The sequence below is a fragment of the Chelonoidis abingdonii genome, chromosome 2 (assembly GCF_003597395.2).
Source record: "Chelonoidis abingdonii isolate Lonesome George chromosome 2, CheloAbing_2.0, whole genome shotgun sequence".
In the NCBI taxonomy this organism is placed as follows: domain Eukaryota; kingdom Metazoa; phylum Chordata; order Testudines; family Testudinidae; genus Chelonoidis; species Chelonoidis abingdonii.
The window spans coordinates 215,731,461-215,747,462 of record NC_133770.1 but is presented as its reverse complement, the minus strand read 5'-3'; the positions used below and the strand labels follow the sequence as shown (position 1 = coordinate 215,747,462).

Genomic DNA, 16,002 nt, shown 5'->3' with positions numbered 1-16,002 from the left:
GGGGAAGGGAAGTGGGTTATTTCCCTTTGTTGTGAGACTCAAGGAATCTGAGTCTTGGGGTCCCCAGGGAAGGTTTTGGGGAGACCAGAGTTCATCGGGCACTCAGAGTCCTGATTGGTGGCAGCGCTACAGGATCTAAGCTGGTAATTAAGCTTAGAGGATTCATGCTGGTACCTCATATTTGAACTCTAAGGTTCAGATGGAGGAATTATACCTATGACAGGGGGTGGCAAAAAGGATGTTTAGGAGGGCAGTTTGGAGGAGATTAGCAGTCTGTTTGTGGGTGTGGGGGGATGGAGTGAGGAAGTGTGATCCAGGACATGGAGGGGGGGCAGGGCAGAACTGTGCAGGGCTTAAAGGTGAAGATCTCTCTCAATTTTTAATAGGTGCCTCCCAAAGCAGCAGCCATTGTGGATCACTGACCCCTGAAATATGAGGCTTACTGCACCATGATTTCCCCCTAATTCTATCTTCTTTACCATCTTATCCTTTCATGTTTCCTTCTGTTCTCTTTCCTCCTCTACTCCCCCTTTGTTATGTTCTTTGTCCCTTTCTTCTGTTCTCCCTGTTGCTTCCAACCACGCCTCTCCTTTCACTCTAACAGCAAAATGTAGTCAGTGAGAGCAGTGCTGTCTTTGTGTGGAACCTGCATGGGATTTAGCAGTGACATGTTGGGATAGTAGAACAAAGGTAAAAAAAAAAAGAGAGCTCAAAAGCAGAATGCTCCCACAATATCAGGGAGACTTGAGAATTATTGCACCACATGTTTATTAAGAAGCAAGAAGCAGGCTGGGAGTGAACCATAGACCAGCTGAATTATGAAAGGGAGAAATGAAGGAGCTATGGGCTATTTGAGACTCATGGGACAGATGGGTAGTGAGAAATAAGCCAACTGGAGGGTTAATGAAAAGACTTACAGAATGCTGCCTGCCTATTGGATATTCATAGAAGGACAGAGCACCAGTCATAGCAGGAGATCTGAAGACAGTGAGGAGTGGTCATCCATATTTGATCATTAAAGCAGGTTTGGATACTGTTCATGGATAAGCACATCTCAGTAAATTTTAATTCTTTTTTACCCAAAATCTATCCCGTTTAATCTCCATCAAGGATAAGCTCCTAACATATCTCTGAAAATGGAGGCAGCTACTTCTGCGTGAAATTAGACCAGATAAGAAAGGTGCTCTGGACTCATATGCATCATGAACCGTGCTTGTATCTATTCTGAGGGAAGGTTTTATTTCTGTGACCAGTAGAGTTGCCAATTTTGGTTGGACGTATTTCTGGAGGTTTCATCATATAAAGATTAATATTTAATTCCTGGAAACTCCAGGACAATCCTGGAGGGTTAGTAGCCTTAGTGATCAGGGTTCAAGACCTGGTTCAAATCAGGTCAGCAATATGGAGTATTAACTTCATTTAGAAGAATACTTGGCTTGGAAGACAAAAAAAAAAGTTCAACAACTTTGTGTGTATATTTACTTCTGAAGAAAATAAAGTATCCTTTGATGAAAAGGAACAGGAGCTTTCCCAGCCTGCTCCCAGCTGGCTTAAAACAAAATAGTTTTACTTTTTCCACTAAGGGCGACCTCTCTGGGAATGATCCAGTTTTGTATTGTTCAGCTATTTCCTCCTTAGCAGGAATTGGTTTCTTGAGGTTTCCACCTTCTCCTCAACTATTATGGTTTACTTTAGACCAGTGTTTCTCAACCCACGTCCCAGTCAGCACACAGCTGCAGGCCATGTGACATCCTCAGGGCCATACTGGTAGTATATATATTGTGTCAATATGGCCCACATAACACAGAGAGAGCTGTATATATGGCCCAGAATGGTAAAGAGGTCGAGAACCACTGCTTTAGACCATAGTTCAAAAGCAGACCCAACAGTCCGAATAAAATGTAACCAACCTAGAACTTTCTTTCATGACATTCCAATTTCAGGCCGGTAAAGGAGGGAAGGGAATATTGGGAGGAAAAATTTAAACCAAATTTACATCTCCCAGGTTTAGGATTAGATAATGGAACAGATAAGGTCTTTGTCCCAGCATAAATTGGAAAAAGGACTTTCATAAAATGAAAGACTAATTTTTGTTGATTAAAGGTTAAACTAAGGATCCCTTTCTCTGGCAACGATGCAGGGAGAAGCCAAAGTCCCAGACAGCACATTCCCAAGAGAGTAGGTGATAACACCTGTGTTCTCCTGGACAATGTTTCCTTTCTTAGGACTAGATTTTACCAGAGGTGCTGTCAGGCACGTTAGAGGGGTTAGGCAGCAGCCAAAGCCCTGGTCACAAGGCCGACAGGAAGGGCTGGGCAGGCCAGGCCAGGTCTGGGGTGGGGAAGTCCAAGAATGGAAGATTTGCACTGTGCAAATGCTCTGGATCTTCACCTTGTAGAACAGGGCGGCAGGAGCTCTGAGAACAACTGCAATCTTATAGCAGTCACACAGTTGCTTTGCTCCTGCTCCTTGGACAATGTGGGGAGAGTTCTTTCTCCCCATGTCCTCACAAACTACCTCTCTGCCAAGCTCAGCTATTCAGGTTTTGTTCAGGAGGAGATAACTTAACCCATAATAAAAAAAGTTCAAGTATTTTGGTTTTATTTAAAACAAGTAAAACCCATATGTTGCTGTGAGGTACAACTTGAGGTATAGACTGAAATTTATCTTACCTTGCAGTATTGTGAAGTTCTTGATAAGCTGGCCATGTTTGGAATCTACCATCTTCATTTCTTCCATAATTAGTGATAAATTTGCAACTTCAATATCTAATCTTGATCTCATCACATCCTGTTGCATCCTGAGAGATGTAGAATCTAAACGAATATTGGCTAGTGTGTTATTCATAAAAGTCAGGTCATCTGTGTGTTTACTTAAGGTGTCTGTACAAGTTGTCCTAACCTCATTGAGATTGCTAGTCAGTGTCCGCAGGTGATGCGCAGTATAGCTGATGTTGCTAATGATATTGACTATATCTGTCTCAAAGAGCTGAAAGCGCTCTTCTAGCTGGTTAAACTTGGCAGAAGTTCTGTTTGCATAATCTTTATGATGCTCCTGCAGATCCTTAAGATTTTGTTCATTGGCTTGTGCAACTGTGGTAATGTTCTCCATTTGTCCACTGAATGAGCTAAGTTGACTGTTCATGTCTTCAAGTGTATCATTATTAGCTTTGGCCAATGCTGAGTTGTTGACTGCTAACATCTGTAAATTCTGCACTTTCTCCTTAAGCCAATCAGTGTCCTTTCGTGCTTGAAGGACAACCTGTTGCAGATTTTGAAAGTCATTCTTGATTCTTTGGATAGCCTGACTTGTATCATCCACAGACCTCTGCAAAACACTAATAAGATTTCTTTGCTGAACTTGTGTCAGATTTAAGTTGTTTAGATTCATGATGACCACATTATGAGAATGCATTTGGCTTTGCAAATTTGTTTGGATATTACTTGTGTCTTGTTGGAGATTGTTGATATAGCCAGTGTATGCTTGGAGAGTTTTATTGACGCTGATGATCATGAAAGAGTTGCTATCCAAGACACCTTTCATTTGGCTCTGCCTGTCATCTAATACATTTCCAGAATCTTGTAGCTTCTCCAGTGTATCCTTGTTTTTGGTGGTTTTCTCTGCAATCTCCTGAAGCTGCTGGCGAAGAGCCAGTATGTCAGATCTGAAGCTAGAAAGTTCTTTGTTAGTGCTCATATCTTTTTGTCCAGTTTGGTCATCTATTAAAGAGGGAAATTTTAAAAAGCATTAGCTTTGTTTGGTTTATGTTAAGCACAATATAAAAAGACTCTTTCCTGCACTGTAAATGCTGTATCTAAGAGTGGTCAGGCAATTAAAGCATTCACTTGGTGAAATATTCTATTGTCACTTTTCTAAAAACAGATGCTGTAGGGTCTAATTCTGCCCCCAGACACATGAACTTAACTACTGTTGAAGCCAATGGAATGTGACCCTTTGTCTTGCCCAGGGAATAGAATGATGGCTCTATTGTCACTACTGTTTATATATATTCATTTACACATAATTGTTTTACTTTCTTTTAAAAATTAACTTTTAGAGAGAGTGGTGAATAGGTGTAGTCTAGTACTGCTACTGTACTGAAGAAAAAAATTGGATGATTAAGTGGAGTTCAATAAGTTGAAGGGGTATAAATAAATAAGTAGCTGATGGTACTTTCCGGCGTAAGGCAGAGCAGGCTCAGTCCCAGGCCTGCAGAGCTGCCAGGTAGTGGGCACCACCCTGTTGCTACCTAGCAGCAGCTATAACTAGCTTATGCTCCACCACCCATGACCTGCTGTGGATTACAGACCAAGGATCCTGGATCTTTCCAGCTCAATGCCACATTTTGCTTGTTACGCATATCCCAAATTCCTCACAGTGCTGCTCACTAATCATGCCTGCCTCCAGCTATGCCCTAGGGGAGTGTTTCCCAAACTTGGGACACCGTTTGTTTAGGGAAAGCCCCTGGCGGGCTGGGCCAGTTTGTTTACCTGCCACGTCCGCAGGTTCGGCCGATCGTGGCTCCACTGGTCATGGTTCACTGCTCCAGGCCAATGGGAGCTGCTGGAAACGGCACGGGCCGAGGTTTGGGAAAAACTGCCCTAGGGTTACCACCTTTGAAATGCAACCCCCCCGCCCCCTCCCCCTGCCAAAAAGAAAGAAAATCCATCCCCCAACAAGGCAAACCTGCCCAAGTCCAAGCCCCAACCACAACGAAACTCCTCAACCCCTTCTCTCTCCCCCTCCCCCACCACTTCAACAGCCTTTTATAGTATCTAGAGAGATAACACATATAGATAAGATTGTTAACATCATTTTCTTACTTAAACTGTGGAAGTGGGAACACTGCAAGCATCTTTAGCTGGACACAAAAACTTTTAACATTAGATATCCCAGTGTATTGTGAGGACATTGAAAATCTTTAGACCCACTTAAAACAAACAAACAAACCAAACCAAACCAAAACAAACAAAAACAAACCCCGGCAGATAAAATTATTTTTCTGGCAACTGGCAAATCCACTAAAAAACCAGCCAGGCTGGTCAAATACTGGCCAGGCGGTAATCCTTCTATGCCCCCATACACTCCTACAATCCTATGACCTGTCCCACTGTGATGGGGTGTTTTTACACCACAGAAGGCCTGAGTAAGTAAAAAGGACCAGTTAACCCTGTGATGGCTGCACCAGGAGGAGAGTCAGGACTGATAAGATCTAATTGATAAATCCCAGCTGGGCAGGGGCAGGCTGAGGTGGTATAAAACCAGGAAGTGGCAAGGAAGAAGGGGGTCGCAGGAAGCAATACTGTAGTCACTTCCTCTAGAGGAGGTGGGTTGGTAAGAGACCAGGAGGCGATCTAAGGGGAGAGTAAACCCTAGGATTCTGCCTCAGACTACAGACTTTGGCAAGAGCCTGGAAAGAGTGAAATGGCGACAGATAGCCCAGGAAGCTCCAATGGTTACCCAGAGGGAGGCAGAGCTAGAGAAGAAAGGTAGGAAGGAGCCCAGTGTTGTATCAAACAGGCAAGGTACTAACAAGCTTCAACAGGACTTTATTTTTACAGTGGAAACCCCTTTAGCAAGCTGCTGCTGCATACCCTGTAACTCTCACTCAGCCTCCTCAACTCCTCCCCTCTCCTTCCTGTTTCCTGTCCTTTCAGACTCCCAAGAGCCAGTGCTCCCAGTTCTAATAATTACAAGCAACATCTAAAAACACCACAAGTAGGCAAACAGCAACAGGATCAAGGATGGCTTAGGCTGTGGTTACTAGACATACAGTTCTTGGGCTGGAATCTGGAGTAGAGGGTTGGCCTGGGTTCCCCTACCAGCCACTGGGAAAGAGGGAGCAATTGGGTCCAGCAGGAGAGAGACTGGATGAGCAACAAACTAAGTCTGGTTGAGAGCTAAGCCCCAGCTGTAGGTACAAGGAGGTGCCACAGTGGTGAGTAGTAAACCATCTGACCCTCACATTTTCCCCGTGCCAGCCCCACCATGACCCTGCTCCCCTCAACTCCCCTCTCAGAGCCCCCTTGCTAATATGCCTCACAGATATTGCCCCCATGTTTTAAATGTTTAAACTTTTAAAACTTTTTAAATGGGAGTTGACTTAAATAGGAATTGATAGGGCTAATCACCCCTTAGATCTGGCCCATATGATATGTACTACAGAGTACAAACAATGCTTAGAAATGAATTTGATCACAACAGTTCCAGACTACGATTAACTTAATCACAGAACAACAGAAGGCAGTATGGGCTTTTAGCTGTAACATTCCTGTCCTATGAATGCAAACACAGGACAATGAATGACTTTATTAACATACAGTTTATGGACATCTTTTATTGAGAAGCCAGAGTGTTTTTATGACTGAACTGCAAAGTAAAGAGCTTTCCTAGCAGCAAGGACCTCACTTACTGTAAATATCTATAAAACCTTTCCAGATCCATGGGTCCTACACATGTCTATGGCAACATGCGGTATACCTCATCCAGTGCACTAAATGCTCCAATAACTACGTAGGTGAAACCAGACAATCACTACAGTCTCAAATGAACTCACACAGGACAATGATAAAGGACAAAAACACCATATCAGCTGTGGATGAACACTTTTCACAAAACAATTACTTTATATCAGACCTCAGTTCTCATCCTCAGAAGAAAGACTTTCAAAAGATGAGCCTGGGAGCGTACATTCATAACTTTCCTAGACACTAAAAATCATGGTTTCAATAAAGACACAGGTTTTATATCTTATTACAACAATCTGTAACCCACTAATCTCCCATTTTTGTCCTACGACTATAGGGGTGTTTATGGGCTACATCACTTTGAATGGTCCCCTAGTTTAGCATAAGTAGACATATTCTATCTATTCAACCTTGCATTTAGCTGTGACAATCTGAGTACCTTTCCCAGACATGAAGAGCTCTGTGTTGCTCAAAAACTTCTCTCTCTCTCACCAAGAGAAGTTAGCCCATTAAAAGATATTACCTCATCCACCTTGTCTCCCTATAAAACTAACAACCTATTTCAAGCAGTAAATATATATATGAAGAAAATATATCACTTATATCTTCTTTTCTTCAAAGTTGGGAGCATGATATCATGTGGGAGATCTACATTCATAACTGCATGACTTGCACTTCCCATGATGACTGACAGTGCTCAGAGTAGTTTGAAAAATTGTGTGGGGGGGGTCTCATCACCCCACCACCCATCTGCCTGTCTCCCTGGTCAGCAACTAACTCTGCCCGCTCGGCCTCAAATCGATCTGTCTCTGTGGTCCCCACATCAGCTCTGCCCCGCTACGGCTCTCCCCTTGTCTCCATCAGTTCTGAATCCCCTGTAGCTCCTGGGGTTCATCACCCCACACTTCCAGGCCTGAAGGGGGCTGCAGTAGAGAGCCCGTTTCCAGGTTGGTTTTGCAGGGAGAAAAGCAGAGGAGCCATCCTGTTGCTCACAGAAGGGGAAGGGGGAAGAGGAAACAGAGCTACTCTGAGCTGCTTGACTCTTTCTGCTCTTCCCCCTCCCCCACTCCTCCTGGGAGAATGATGTTGGATTGCTAAGGGAGCAGGGGAGAGCTCTCCCTGCTTCCAGCAGCCAAACAGGGGTCTGTCTCTCCCCACTCCAGGCAGTATTAAAACTGTGCCTTTCACAGACCTGGCTTGCTTTTTAGAAGTCTTATTTCCCAGGTCTGTGACCTGTTTCCACCCAGCACACTTTAAGCACTAATGACTGATGAAGTTCATCTCCTACACATTATATTTTTGCCACTGAGAGAGGGTTAAACATACGTTATTGTTTGAACATCTTTTGGCATGGACTCCAGATTTGGAACTTATCTGCTAAACAACATCAGCTCAAAGATTACTGGGTAGGTGAAACTTTTGTTCTTAAGAGTCTCGTCTTTTGTCCATCAATGTTTGTATCACTTTACAGCTCTGATTCAGAAAATCATTCCTATTCAGGACAGCTTGTAAGCACATCCTGAAGTCCCTTTGATTTAAATGTGGTTTCAGTGGGAATTCAGGATGTGATTAAGAGCTGTCCTGAATCTGGAACTAAAACTTAAGATTGAATGAATACGCAGGTACCTTGGCCACCTGTTTAGACAGACCTGTGGAGATCAGATCAACTCTTCTCCACTGATATATCTCGCACAATAATACGACACAAGGACATGCAGATAGGATGCCTTATCTGGCTTTTGGTTATGTGGAGATTACCTAATTTCTTCAGGTCACTCTCCACTTCTGAGAGTTTCTCAGCGTATCTTCTGTGGGATGTCTCCATGCCACCTGTAACGTTGTCCATTTTTTCTACAACTGGAAAATTGAGAACAGTGTTAACAGGCATGTGTAATTTTCGTAGGTATCATTGTGAGAAGTTCCAACTATGAGATATGGTGTAAGTAATGAGATTTTTATAAGAAGCTATATAGAAGAACAGTAAACAAGAGTGTAGTAAATAATGAAAAATACAAAATATTTGGGGTCAAGCATAGAAAATACTTAAAACAAACAAACAATTACCTTGCTTTCCACTTAACTCCAGAGTTAAAGTACTCTGCATAACGTCAGAACAGTGTGTTCTCTTCTGCTCATATGACTGTGCACTCTGCTAAGAAGTTAACCACTATGCTTCAACCAAATATTTCTTTTGATAATAAACAAATTCATCTCATGAATGAAGATTCTTCTGAGTCTTCCTCTTCAATCAATTAATTTTTTATAATATTTAACTACTAAAAGTTGCCTCATTGTCTAATGAAGATATCCTGTATGCTTGAGGCTTGTTACCTCGCTAGCAACAGACTCCGGGTACTTCTTCACTACCGGCTGTATCGGCGGGTAGCAATCGATTTCTCGGGGATCGATATATCGTGTCTCATCTAGACGTGATATATCGATCCCTGAATGTGCTCCTGTCGACTCCGGAACTCCACCAGCGCAAATGGCGGTAGCGGAATTGACAGGGGGAGCCGCGGACATCGATCCCGCGCCGTGAGGACGGTAGGTAACTCGATCTAAGATACTTCGACTTCAGCTATATTATTCACGTAGCTAAAGTTGCGTATCTTAGATCGATCCCCTCCCCTAGTGTAGACCAGCCCTCCCCCTCTCCTGTGGGCCACTTCCATTTAGATGGACCAAATAATTTTCTGATCTTTTAATCATTATGAACTGCATCCTAATTACTAAATGTAGAGGCTATAGAACATATATAAAGTGCTGTTCTTAAATAATGTCTTCTGAAAAGTGACGGAGCTTTGAAACCTCTTGCCAACAACATAAGGACATGTAATTAAACAACGGTTTTTAAATAATTCTGATTTGCAAGGGTTTAAACTGTGGTCATTCAGCCCAGCCTGGACATATGGCTGTTCTTGATTTGCTCTTGGCTTGGGAAGGTTTGAGTTGTTTTCCTGGCAGTTACGCATTCTGTTGCTTTTCATGGCAACAGCATGGGTACGGAAGAAGGAGAGAGCCAGAAATGAAGTGTTCCAGAAGGCTCAAAGTGCTAAATATGTATTTATAAATTATTACAAGCAAAGGAGGAAAATGAATGCTTCAGATGCTAGATTCTGCCTTGATAGAGTTGCCAACTTTCTAACTGCACACAACTTAACGCCCAGGTCCTGCCCCGAGGCCCCACTCCTTCTCCAAGGCCCTGCCCCTACTCACTCCATCCCTCCTCAGTCTGTCACTCTCTCTCCCTCACTCTCACTCACTTTCACTGGGCTGGGGTAGGGAATTGGGGTGCAGGAGAGGGTGCGGGGTCTGGCTAGGGGTGCTGGCTCCAGGATGGGGCCAGAAATGAGGGGTTCAGGGTGTGGGAGGTGGCTCTGGGCTGGGGCAGGGGGTTAGGGTGTGGGAGGGGGTGAGGGCTCAGGCTGGGAATGCAGGCTCTGGGATAAGGCCAGGCATGAGGGGTTTGGGGTGTGGGAGGGGGCTATGGGTTGGGGCAGGGAGATGAGATGCAGGAGGGTGTATGGGGTGTGGGCTCTGGGAGGGAGTTAGGGTGCAGGAGGGGGTTCTCACCTGGGGCAGGAGGTTGGGGTGTGGGACGGGGATTTGGGATTCGGCTCCAGCCGGACAGTTCTTACCTCAAGCAGCTCCCGGAAGAGGACAGCATGTCCGGTTCCTATGTGGAGTGGTCAGGGGGCTCTGTGCACTGTCCACACCCGCAGGCACCGTTCCTGGAGCTCCCATTGGCCACAGTTCCTGGCCAATGGGAGCTGCAGAGCTGACGCTCAGAGCGGGGGCACTGTGTGGAGCCCCCTGTGGCTACTCTAATGCCTAGGATCCGGGCATGCCAGCCACTTCCAGGAGCGGCGCAGAGCCAGGGCAGGCAGGGAGACTGCCCTAACTCTGCTGTGTTGCTGACTGGACTTTAGGCAGCTCAGTCAGCGGTGCTGACCAGAGCTGCCAGGGTCCCTTTTCAATTGGGCATTCCAGTTGAAAACCAGACACCTGGCAACCCGATGGCTTGACCTTCAAGTCCATGTCCATTTTCAGTTTGGTGTCTGTGTATTCAAATCACAGAACAGGCCAGAAGGTCTGTCCTATACCCAGATTATTTGCCTCTGGGCAGGGAGGATCTGCACCACCCCACGAGGGGTTCCAGAGGACATTGTGCTGACACCAGCCCTGCTTCCTCTCTATGCCTTCCCACCCTCTTTGGGGTGATTTGTAACCTGGCAGGAACTACAAAAGAACACTCCCTGTGTTTCTCCAAGCACAAGTTGGGGGGACCCTTGTACTGGGAGCAGTGGTTGCTCCAGGCACCAGCGCTCCAAGCATGTGCCTGGGATGGTAAGCTGTGGGGTGTGCCCTATCAGTCCCTATATGTGTCTCCATGTCAAGGCTGTTATAGTGCTTGAGGAGTTCACACTTGATACTTGGTTGGTGAAATCTAATTTAGGACACAGCCATCCAGGGTTTGTGCCCTGGTTTGTAACAGTCTGCTCTGAGGCTAGCACTCACATTCATGAGTTACTCCAGATAACCTGACTGCCACCATAGCCCCCTTACCCTTGTTAGAGGCACAGGCACAGAATTTCACCCAGCGCATATTTAATATTGTTGCTGAAAAATACTGGAGCATATTTGCGATGTTGAAGTAGTTTAGGTTCAAACTTTGGTACATATTATAATCCAGTGTGGCCTCAAGGAATTAGTGGAAGTCAAATCTGCAGAGACCTTTAAAACTAGGCTGGGTGCAGTGGAGTGAGAAGACTGTGGGGCAGCTGGTTACAGCTCCAGCAGGCAGATTCTAGGTCTGGTTTTTATGCCAGCCTAGAGTAAAAATAGAGAGACGTGGAATCTGCTTTAATCTTTGCAGACTGACTGGCCCCTTGAGATGCTGTCGGCCAACCAGGGAATAGCCAAGTGCAGAATGTTCCAGCCATGCCCCTTCCTTACCCTGATATGATCCTTACACTACTGGTGGCAGTAGGGTGTGACATGAGCTAAATCATGCTGGTTATATACTTGCCAGGAACATGTAGTTGCTTTTTGGCCCACTCATGCCACTTGGGCAGCATAATAGGGCCAGAGCATAGCAGGAAAACCAGCTGGTTTCGGAGAAGCTAAAGTTTCTGGATTTGTAACTTTCATCAGAAAACAGTTATCGACCTTTGAGAAATTTGACTGGCTAGCACATTAGGTGTAAATTTAAAAAATGATTCTAATAACGGACAAACTGGAGACCTGCCCATAATTTATATTTTTTGCCAAAATACATAATTTCCTGAAGGGGTGTAACAAGAGGCCTTATAGAAACTAGATACAACCAGCCAAGATGGCAGTGTCTAAGCTAGGTCCTTAAACCTTTGAAAGATGTTCATCATTGTTAAAGGATCCTCAGTGGTCCAGTTCCTAGAAAATGCATGAATCTAAAGCCTATGTGTTTGTGTAACTGGAGATAAGTTTTAAGTAGCAGCCCTGGATCAGATGGGCTAGATCAGAGAGAGCTCTGGACACGGAGAGAAATTTTGTTGTACACTGCAGCATGATGCTCAGAGGACCACTAAAGAGGGTAGTAAGCTGTTAGCTATTTACTTCATTAACTGAGACTACTTCATCTAGTTTAGCTGATGAAAAGTGCAAACCCAGCTATGTTATACAAACCACTTCTTTTGTTTCAATTCCATTTTCTGTCTTTAATAAACTTTGTTTTTGTTAAGATCACTGCTGTATGGGCAATTTTACACAGACATCCCTTGAGATGCAAACCTTGCAACCAATTGCTGAAGGGTAAAGAGTGTCTGGAACCTACTTCACGCTCTCAGTCTCAGATAAGAAGCATGGACAAGTGTGTCATCCCAGTGAGTTGGTTTACAGAAGGACTAAGCAATAGATGAGAGTGGTCGTCTGTATTAGTCACAAACCTAAAGATATAAACTGCAATATAAAGGTCTACTACAAACTGAAAATAACCAGAAATTCAAATTTCAGGCTGATATTCAAAGAATGTTTACTCCCCCCGCCTCTTTTGCCATGGAGTGAGCAAGAGTATAATCATTAACTTTAAATAGATTAGTTTTACATTGACTGGTGCCAGAGGAATCTTAACTGCATACTTTTGTATCTAATTTCCTTAAGAAAACATCTGGAAAACCAAGAACACTATTTTATTAATGTTTTGAACAGAAAGAATTAAGTTTCATTCCAAAGGGAAAGGAATAGTAAACTCATCTTGCAATCCCCTTCAGACCTTGATATTTAATTTATGTTTTGGTTTCAGCTTTCTATGGTTTGTTACAGAGATTTTACAACTAATTTGGAGATTTATTCTGTTTATTTTGTATCCCATAGAGTTATTTTTCTTGCCAACCAAATTTAATCCATTAATTAGTAGTTCTTGACTTTTTTTTTAATAACATAGGATAGCTAAGTACCAAAAGTTTTAAAAGCAGCTTTGGGCATTATAAATATAAATCAGTGTATTGAAAAGAATTCTAATGGAACATAGCTAACAGATTGGAAGAATTCCTGATGCTAGCAAAATTCTATCTTTCATTGTACTATCACCATACAAAGGAGAAACTGAACTCTGAGGTAGAGGGGACTGTTGTAAAAATGTATTTCACTTTTCTTTTGTGTCCAAGATTTAAGGCCTAACTCCTTAGAAACAAACATAAGTATCATAACAGCTCATTTGGGGATCAAAAATCATATTTTTTTCTCATAAACTGGTATTTCTTCTGATTCACAGTGATCGGTAAGGTCTATGTAAAAAGTCAGCTGACCAGTGCACAGGATTCAAGTGTGAGGACAAAAGGACAAATTCATCCCCAGTGTAAGTCCATTCACATCAGTGGAATTACTCAACAGATAAATTTGACTCAAGAAGTCAGTGTCTTCTGAAATGCAGTGGAACAGACAGAACTGTAAGAAATATGCTCTGATATTCAACCTTCACAATGAAAATAAATATGGGTGACAGGAGGGATGTGGAGAGTAGAGAAACAGGAAGTTGAGGAGAGTGCTGGACTGAGAAGGGATTCTGGGCCAAAGCCATGCTTCCCTCCCCTGAAATTGGATTTGGTGGGCCCCCAAATATGACGACTGAATGAGATGTACATCTTCACACAACCTCTGGTTTTTTTCCTTTCAACAATGGGCTAAGAAATTCCTCTCAGTGATGCCAATGAAAAATCCCAGTGAGTATTACTGAGATGGAAAGACAACAAAATGATTGTAGTCATCCATGGAAGTGCATAATGGAATGTAGTGAGGAAGTAGAAAGAGGAAGGCCTTGAGCAGAGTAAGAAAGCCAGAACTGGAGGCATGTGGAGAGAGAAGCCTGAAAGTGTAGGGTAAGGAAGAGTGAGAAACACTTAGGTAAGGGTCTCCTTGTTTGCTTATTCCCATTCAGAGGTTTCATAAAGAAACAAAGAAATTGCCATAGCAGGTCAGTTCAGATGCCTTATAGTGATAGACACAAGGAGCTCTATCTATTTAGCTTAACAAAGACAAAGCTAAGGGGTGTCTTGATCACAGTTTATAAGTCTCTATGTGGGAAACAAATATTTGATAATGAGTTCTTCAGTCTAGCAGACAAAGGTATAACAAGATCTGATGGCTGGAAGTTGAAAACTAGACAAATTCAGGCTAGAAATAAGATCTATAATATAAAACCGAGGACAATGAACCATTGGAACAACTTCCCAAGTGGTGGATTGGATGTTTTTAAAAAGAGATGCTGTAGTTCAAAAGGAAACATTTGGGGGAGTTCTATGGCCTGAGTAATACAGGAGGTCAGACTGGATGATCACAATAGTCTCTTCTGGCCTTGGAATCCATGAATTAAAGGTCCAGCTGGTATGGTATCTCTGACAGTAAGTAGCATCAGATTCTTCAAATGAGTATGTAAGACCCCGGAAAAGACAGTTATGCAATAGCATGCCTAATATGGAAGCTTCTTCTGAACCTCAGGCAGTTAATGGCTGGCGTAACATGGAGGACTGATATCCCATATAAGAGCCAGATCCTGAGCTGCTGTAAATTAATCTATGCCAACTTAATCTGCTAAGGGTCTGGCTCTGTTTTTATCCAGCTAATGTAACTGGGAACACCCAATTGACTTTTCGTTTATATTCATACACCAACATTGTGTCTTCTCTTATGAAATCTTCTCTCTAACCCGTCCTGATCATTTTAATTTTTCCCATACAAAAGTCCTTCCAAGCCTCTAAACTGTGTTTGCTGCCTTTCTCTGTCCCTTTCCTATTTCTACTATTTCCTTTTTGAGGTGATGTGAACAAAGCACAGAATCAAAGGGAGGGGGACTCAGTGTATATAGTAGTCCCATTGTAATAGTTTCAGCATTATTTTTCCCTTTTCTTAATACAGCCAAGCTTTTAACTGGCTTTTTTTCCTAACTAATACTGCACAGCGAGCAGATGTTTGCATTGATCTGTCAAGAATGATGCCTATATTATTTGGTGGTGATAGCTGAATTGAATAACAATATATATGCGAAGATCAAACTGTTCTTTCCAATGTGGATTAGTTTGTACTCATATATAATTTTCTCGGGCAAAACATTGCTTAGCATTGTTTGATTCTTTGGAATTTCCTCAGTCTTCAAAATATTTTTAGAGTCGTCTTAAAAACTGATGAATAAGCAATTCATCAGTTTTGGCACCACTCTGTTTACCCCCTCTGCCAGATCATTAAGAACAATATTCATTATACTTTTGAGTGCCTCAGATAAAAAGTATTAATACATTAAGTGACACCATTCCTGGCCCCTCCTTTATACAAGATGAACTCTAGGGATCCTGGTAAGTGTGTGGAGCCTTACTGAAGTTCTTGGCTCTCCAAATTAATATGCTTCCATATTGAAAACTGGAAACTTAATACATATATTTTAAAATCTCCACAAATGTCTAATCTAATGTCAAAGCTTGATAGATGTTTGAACAAGAAACTTCAGAGTTTGTCTAATGTAGACTATACCAAACATACAATGAATCATGTTAACAGAAGTTTAATTCTGCAATAATCTCATAACTGAAAATAAAAAATCCACTCTCCTGTCAATCTCTTTCTAATACTTGGAGCTCTTGCTTGGATTCCTGTTTGAAAGTGAAACTCTGTGACAGATATGGTACATACCTTTGTATCCCAGAATGGCTACTGTTATTGTTAGCAAGGCACACAAAATATATAGTAATATGATGGAGAACTTCAGTGCCCAGTTATTTTTACATTTGGTACATTGAGTTCCCTCCTGAATACCTGCAAAAGAAGATGGGACTTTAAAATCGTGTCAAAGAGTAAATCTCAGCTTTTATTATGGTTTCTTTGTCTAAACCACATACACAGATAATAATTGTACACATACTTGTCTACACTGCAAGTGATGGCTAACGTTCCATGGACTCCAGGCTCACTATAGCCCTACTTTAGTGATATGTTCCTTTTAAGGTTTCAGATGAGTAATAACTGGATTCAGTTTAACTGGAAAACCAGATGTGGCTTTATTTGGAAA

At 42.8% G+C, this 16,002-nt stretch overlaps 1 protein-coding gene across 1 annotated transcript in view; it reads right to left on the bottom strand.

Moving 5' to 3' along the window:
* The window catches only part of COLEC12 (collectin subfamily member 12), a 144,811-nt gene that overhangs the window by 12,956 nt on the left and 115,853 nt on the right, over positions 1–16,002 (bottom strand). The window contains exons 3-5 of the mRNA XM_032792370.2: positions 15,627–15,749; positions 8,226–8,324; positions 2,673–3,719 (exon numbers count right to left, since the gene is read on the bottom strand). Of these exons, the coding sequence (XP_032648261.1) occupies positions 2,673–3,719; positions 8,226–8,324; positions 15,627–15,749 (1,269 nt within the window). The remainder of the gene's footprint in view (positions 1–2,672; positions 3,720–8,225; positions 8,325–15,626; positions 15,750–16,002) is intronic.